The 7,462-nt window shown below is 47.4% G+C and overlaps 1 gene segment (V, D, J or C); it reads left to right on the forward strand.

Moving 5' to 3' along the window:
* The first annotated feature begins 742 nt into the window (after positions 1–742).
* LOC102939187 lies at positions 743–5,265 on the forward strand. The segment is given in 3 exon segments: positions 743–805; positions 1,397–1,556; positions 4,558–5,265. Coding segments are annotated over 3 exon segments (546 nt in total).
* Positions 5,266–7,462: the final 2,197 nt, after the last annotated feature.

Here is a 7,462-nt window from a genome sequence, read left to right on the forward strand (position 1 = left end):
GCCTGCCCTCCACTACCCAGGGAATTCTCGCAGGGTCTGAGCCTCAACCACTGAAGTCACAGGCTCGTCCCCACCAACTCCAGTAGGTGCCGGATCAAGTGTCAAACACAGCACGTGAGCCTTGGCTTCAACTAGGGCCCATTCATGAGGAAATTAGGCTGGTACCATTCACGCCCCTGGCCGCGCTGAGCGGCGACACACCAGGCACTAAGGGGTGGGGGGTTCATATTTACAGTCAGAGGGAGGGTCCAGGGCCCTGGTTTAATTCATAAGAAACCAGCTGAGCATGGACACAGCTCACAGCCTAGATGTTTACTGGCCCTGCCTTTGGCGAGAGGGGCACCACACACCCACACTCTGCTGGGCAGCAGGCACCAGAGCAGCTCTCCTAAGGTCAGGGGGAGGGATTAGCCCAGCAATGGTGGGAGTCTCATGGCAGCTCTCTCCAGGGAAACCGCGCAGGGATTTACTGCTGAGAACAGCTGGGAAATACAGAGCAAATGGCTGTCGTTGGGGACACTCTGTTAATTTCTCAAGGCAAATGGGGGGCTCCCTTCAGGGAAGCACTCATCTCTGCTGCACACTGGACACTGATCCCAACATTGCCTTGTATTGGTACTAACAGGGTTGCAGCAGAGGATGGTGGTGATTGGTTTCATGGCACATGGATCTTGAGCATTATTTACTTGTTCCTTGGACACGTCCAGTGTGGAGACTTCACCAGCCAAATGCAAGACAGAACATGATGATGCAGCTTCTTCAGAATGACCCCTGGCCCTATGGACTATCTGGAGATCCTGATCAGGTAAGGCACGATGTGGTAGCTTCTTGCTGATAGGTGCAGGGAAGGCTGCACTATCCAGATGAGACGAGGACAGCACATGGTGTTGGTTTCCTATCCACACACATGTAGCCCCAGCATGGCAGATCTGTTTCTTTGCTGACACTTGTTGGTCTGGTGTTAGGAGAGTTTTTACACTATGTCTTTAGAGAGGCCAGTGCTCCCAGAGGTGTGGGTTACAGACACGTATTTTAGAAACAGGGTATATCCAACATGAGCATCTCATAGTCATAAAAGAATTTATCCTTACAGCACCCCTGTGAAATAGGGAAGTACTATCCCCATTTTATAGATAGGGAATTGAGGCACAGAGATTACGTGGCTTGTCCAAGGGCACAACATCAGTCTGTGGCAGAGCCAGGACTTGAATCCCCGTCTCCTGATTCCCACTCCAGTGGCTTAACAACAAGACAATCTTCTGCTCTCTTACGTGTTGCGCATGCGTGGACCGGGATTTGGCCCCATGTCAGCTCTCCCAAGGAATACTCCATTGCTTCACCTCCCAATGGATCTTCATTCAATCAGTTGTACTATGAGCTTCTCCAGAAACGATGAACCTTCGCCCTCAAGGAGATCCCAGTTGTCGTCCCGTGTCTATTTTCTCCACACGTGCAGCGGTGGCAACCTCTCCCTGCCATTGAACGTGACTGGTTTTTGTACAGCCTTGTGTCACTGTGGTTTGTCTTCGGTGGAGGAACCCAGCTGACCGTCCTTGGTAAGTCACTGAATTACTCACCGCCTTTCCTTCTCAATGCCAATACTGTCATATTTCCATGATTTTTTTCCTCCTTTTCTCTCTTAGTGCCAGCATTGGGTCTCCTCCCTCTTTATGCATAGACTTTTCCACAGGGTTGAGAACAATGTTCAATCTGTGGATAGTCAGAACAAGGTTTAGATGTCCCATGCTGCATTTTTCTTATCTTTTCCCAATGAACAGGTTTCTGAATTTGCCCATGAAACCTACCCAGATTTTGCTGCTGGTCCCAATTTTTAAATAACTGGTGCTAGCATCTTAAAAGAAAATATTTTCTACCCTGTTTTTTGTTTTAATGGACTAGACATTCCTTATTCACACTGGGTTTTCCCAAAATGAGAAAGAAACCAAGGGCCAAATTCTCAGCCAGGGTAAAACGACATAGTGCCTTTACTTTCAATAGATCTCCACCAAAATGCACCGAAGCCTCCTTAAAATAGATGTACAATCCCTTGAAATGTAATGTGAGATAAAAATAATATGTCCTTTGTCATTTGAAATCTGACCTTCTGGAGTAGTTTGAAGACTTTTCATTTTGGCAAGAGTTAGTCACAAAATGGGGTTTCAATTTCTGGAAAATTTCAACAAAAATGAAAACGGTTATTTTTGTCTAAATTCTCAGCAGAAAATTGACTTTTTAGGAAAAAAATTTAAAAAACAAACACTCTCTTTTCAGTAATTATTGGGTGAAAGAGAAAACCCCAGATATTTACAGAAACCTTTCGGTTCTGAGTTTTTGCGTTTCCAGCAAGAAATTTTTCAACCTCAGACACATTCTGCAAAAATTTCCATTGAGATGAAAACCCAGTTTTTCACTGACAAGAGATTTGATGGGTCATTTTTGACAGCCCTAGTTGTAGAATTGCTAATTTCGAGCGAGTTATGAGATCAGTGTAATTTTACAAATATAAGAACGGATCCTGATGGAGTTTAAATGAAGACAGTCCCCTTGACAACAATGGAACTACACTGATTTACACTCGCACTGAGTGAGTGTAATTGCACTGACTGACTTAATCCTGACCTGGAGGGTCGGTTCCGTTGTACCTTGGGTGGCTGTAGCTATCATGGACTTCAGTTGGGAAATACCCTCAGACCTGATTTTCTGCAGGTGCTGAGGGACACCCAACACCTTTGAAATATGGAGGGCTACAGATAAAGGGGGTGGGCTTGGAGCAGCCTGCGGGGGGAGAGGGCTTGAAAGAGGCTGCACTAAGTGCCTCTCTCAAGCCTTTAGCACATTAACGAGGTTGCTGGCCAGTCCGGACGGCTTCCTAGAAGCTGCATTCTCAGGCTGCCAAGCTCAGAGCTCAATGATCAGGGTGCTGGCTGGGCCAGCAGGCTTCAGGTACCGTAAAACCTTGAGGAGCAGATAGACCTCGGCTAGCCAGGGCTCAGTAAATCAGGGCTGCCTGTGCTAATTCAGACAACATTGTTTGTCTCTTTGACCTGTGTAAAGCGTGAAATAACTACAGCCCGCAGGCTGCACTGAGCCTACTCGTGCTGAGTAGCACCTTGCTCTTCAAACAGGCCCACTGAAGTCAGTGGGACCGACCCCTTGTGGAGTACGGTGCTACCTGGAATGAGGAAGAGTTTCTCAGTTTGGCCCCAGTTAGAAGGCAGGTGCCTTTTATTAGGGGATTCAAAATCCCGCAAACTTGTGTGTCCCTTCCTAAGCCAGGAGGTCCCTTATTGTCTCCATAGCTCCATGCAGTAACATTGCACAACATCGTGCAAGGGGGCAGGGGACTCTACTCTGTACCCACCCTGACATCAACCAATACTGTGATATTTTGCAATGTCCTTTTTGCTCGTCTTGGACCCTGATCCAGCAAGGCACTTAGACACATACTGGCTCGAGTCCTTTGGCTGCGATTGGTCCCGTACAGGAGTCTGTACATTACAAGCTTCTGAAAACATTTCAGCAACAAGCCAGCTTGGTAACAAGGCTGCTGTTCAGCAGCCGGCATATCACAGGAGGAGTTAGGAGGTTATTTCCCATTGAGGTCTTATTCAAAAGTGCGGTCCCTTAGTAGAAAGGCCTGCAGAGTGTGACAGACGATGATAACTGCTTCATAGGTTTATTGACCCATCTTGCAGAATTTGAGATATAGACTTTATTCCTACCATAGAATGCTTAAAAAAAAAAAAATCTTTCTTTCAGAACTCCATAGAATTTTATGGTACTTTATATGAAACACTCTTAAACGTGTCTAGCTCTCTGCCCCATTCTTTGGATCATGTCGCTTGCTTTGTAATTACATTTTAAAGGATTATTTCATAAGGAAAAATGTGCGTTACCCCGGATTGCTCTCTGAGCACTGAAGTGGCTTCCAATGCCCTAACCACACACATTAAACTCAAAGTAAAGCTTAGACCTTAAGAAATATCCTTAAACTAATAAGTACAACGTCGTCCAAAATCTTTAGAAAGCTGCTTTTAGATTTCTAAAATGCAGCACAACGCAGAATCAGCTGCGGCATTCCTTTGTGAAAGGCTCTTGCTAGAAGTCCAGTGCATACAGATTGCAATGCAATCCTCTACTCCCTTTCGCACCAATTGATTTTTCTTCCCTTTAGCACCAACACTGTACCCCTTGCAGGCCCCAAGTTGTTATCTGAAGTCAGTAGGAGATACCTGTGCAGGAGGAATATGGGATCAAGCCTTCAGTGATTCAAGGGACAAAGAATGAGTAAAGTGATATCCCCTTTTACAGGCATAGGGACAGTGACTAACTAGGTCAGGTTCACTAAGGAAGAACGTGACAGACCAAGGATTGGGTCCCTGATTCCTAATCCTGTGCATTAACCAGAAGAACATCTTACATCTCAGATCATTACCCTGCCCACGGCGCTTCTGAAAGGTTGGATTTGTTACATGGAAGAGATCTGGAACGTTGAACATTCTGCACTGGCAATCTCTGGATTTGGGTTTTCTAACACTGAAACTCTTTGTCTTGTAGGTCAGCCAAAGGCATCTCCTACCGTGCACCTCTTCCCTCCATCCTCAGAAGAGATCAAAACAAAGAGCAAAGCCACACTGGTGTGTCTGCTGGGCAGCTTTTACCCAGGCTTAGTCCAAGTCACCTGGAAAGCTGACGGCCAGCAGGTCTCCACTGGAGTGGAGACGACCAAGCCATCCAAACAGAGTGACAACAAGTTCATGGCCAGCAGTTACCTGTCTCTGGAGGCATCAAAGTGGAAGACTCATGAGACCTACACCTGCCAGGTGACACATGATGGGAAGAACTTTGAGAAGTCCCTGAAGAGCTCAGAGTGTTCTTAACCCTCTGACCCCGGGAGGGCTCGGCCGGTTCCCGTGTCAGTCTGTAGGGGGTTCCCCAAGGGAGCCAGGATCTGTCTGTAGCATTCCCATAATGCTGATTTCCAGCAAAACTCCTTCCTGTTTAAGGTGGGAGATTTTACCAATCCATATGACACCTGTCTTTATTCTCACGTCCCCACTGCTCTCACCCTCTGCATTCCCTAGAATTGTCCTTCCTGCTTTAGTCTCTGATGCAGCCTTGTTAGGATATTAATAAAATCAGAAAAATTTGACTATCGCTGTGACTGTGAAGAGTTTAACTTCTTCTGTTCCTTTTTCTCCTGATGTATTAATTGCAATATTCACATAATCTTCCAATAAAATAAACTTACCTTTTATCAGCCAATATGGTTTTCTTTTTAGTAGGGATCTCGTTGGCTTTGGGGTTTCAGACAAGCTAAGGGAGAAGTAACGCTAAGTGACGTGTAATATCATGGAGATCGGGGAGAGGGAGAGATGTCACAGAGGGATCATTACCCAAGCTGTGACTCTTCTCCCCCAAGACTGGTCACTCTGGCTCTCAGCCAGCCTTCTGGGAGGGGTGACAATTGCTGCTGCACAAATCTCTCTCCAGAGCACACGTTGTGTTAGGGATTCACTGGGGGATCGTGGGCTGCATGAGAGCATAATGCAAACCCCCGTGGCTCTGCAGCCAGCCCTGCTTGTGCTGGGATCCTGGCAGCTCCCAACAGACCAGCAGGGCTAGGCTGGCTCAGTGCTCAGCTGGGTCACTAGCACTGCAGAGAGCAGTCTGCTCTGTGAGTTAGTATTCAGTCACGCTCTGCCCTCGCAGGGGGCAGATTCTGGCTCCCGTTTTCTCCCTTTAGTCATTCTTCAAGAAGCCTCATTGGAGTCAGTCAACGGGCTATTGGCTGAACAGCTCAGGACTCAGGGGAATAAGCGTCCAAATCTGGCCCATAGAGTGCGGGGCACGACACTGCGGCAGGCTGGTCCCTGGGTTAGGCTATAAACAGAGCTCCTGGCCACTTCTGGTCAGTAGAGACACAAAGGACCTCTTTGGAAGACTTCCATCTGGCAGGATATTAAATACCAACTTGGGGGACAGCTCCCTATGCACCCAACCTGCCCTCCCAGCGGGGGCAGCTCTACACGGAAATCTGTCTGAATTAAACTCGTGCTGCTGCCCACTGAGACACACCTGCTGTGTTTCAGCCAGAGGGGAAGGCAGTGACTTTTATGTACAGTTTCACCAACTGTGTAAATGAGTAAAGTGCTTTGGGAGTCTTCAGATTCAAGATGCTTTTCAAATGAAATCAAAACATTACTGATGAGATGGATTCTCTGGAAGCACTCAGGCCTGTGTTATTTCTGGGCTGCTGCACAATTTGGGCCTTGACAGGCCAGAGCAGACAGTTTGTGTCCCATTAATTACCCCATAGTTGTCCTGGGGAATCAGTTTCATGTGAGACTGGATACTCGGAGGGGAGCTCCGGGGTCTGTCCCACCCTTCCCAGACAGCAGTATGCACCATGTGTACAGCTGGGAATTTGCATCACAAAGACATTTATCATGGACCCCGAGCCGTGCTGGGCCACCCAGCCAAAAGAGACCCTGATTCCCTAACAGTCCTGGGGCCAGGGAGGTAAAGGGATACATTTGTATAACATATGCCACGTATTTGGCAGATACCACCGTGCTGTCGCCACTCACAATATGAGTGACATGGATGGATGGATGGATGATGGATGGATGGATGGCCAGTCATGCACTGCCACCTCCTACAGAAGGGGTTAAGTGGAAAGGGAGCAGAGGGAGGCTGCGATATGGATGAGTTTGAAAGAATGAAGGGTTCTTAAATTTCACAAAGTACGTTTAACGTCCCCAGACCAACTGTCCCACCATTCCCCCCCTACACAAACACGTCTCTACATGGTGGGGGGGTAAGAATTCCAGGTTATGATTTGTGGAGCACCAAGAGTGTGCAGTACACAGAGGAGACAATGGCTCTCAGAAGTTTTCAGCAGCTCACACACAACGTGTGCATGAGAGGGAGAACGAGCATGGGCCACGGAGTTCGCTACTCGAATTCAGGGCGTGCGCTGATTCTAACACTACTTCCTTGACAAAAAGGCTCTGTTGCCTTGCACATGTAAACCACAATAGACTGATGAATGGACTGACAAACTACATGAAGTATTTAAGGTGTTTTCAAAAGTGACTAACTCCATTAAAAGTCTAAGTTCAACTGAACGTCAATAGGATTTAGAAGTGTAAGGGCCAGATTTAAAAGGCAATGAAATGAATGGGCATTTGGCAGCTAGGTGCTTTTGAAAATCCCGCTAGGTGCCATCCTGTACATATAGGTGCTTAAATACCTTTAACACTCCAGCCCAACGTGCTGAAGTCACTTCTGACAAGGGGACTTCAGCACTTTTGCCAGCGGCTCAGGCCTCCCCTCCCTACCCAGGGAATTCTCACAGAGTCTGAGCCTGAGCCACTGAATTCACAGGAGCTTCCCCACCAACTTCAGTAAGTGCCTGTTAGTGTGTCAAACACAGCACCTGAACCTCCTTGGCTTCAAC

Source organism: Chelonia mydas, chromosome 15 (assembly GCF_015237465.2).
Source record: "Chelonia mydas isolate rCheMyd1 chromosome 15, rCheMyd1.pri.v2, whole genome shotgun sequence".
Lineage (NCBI taxonomy): Eukaryota > Metazoa > Chordata > Testudines > Cheloniidae > Chelonia > Chelonia mydas.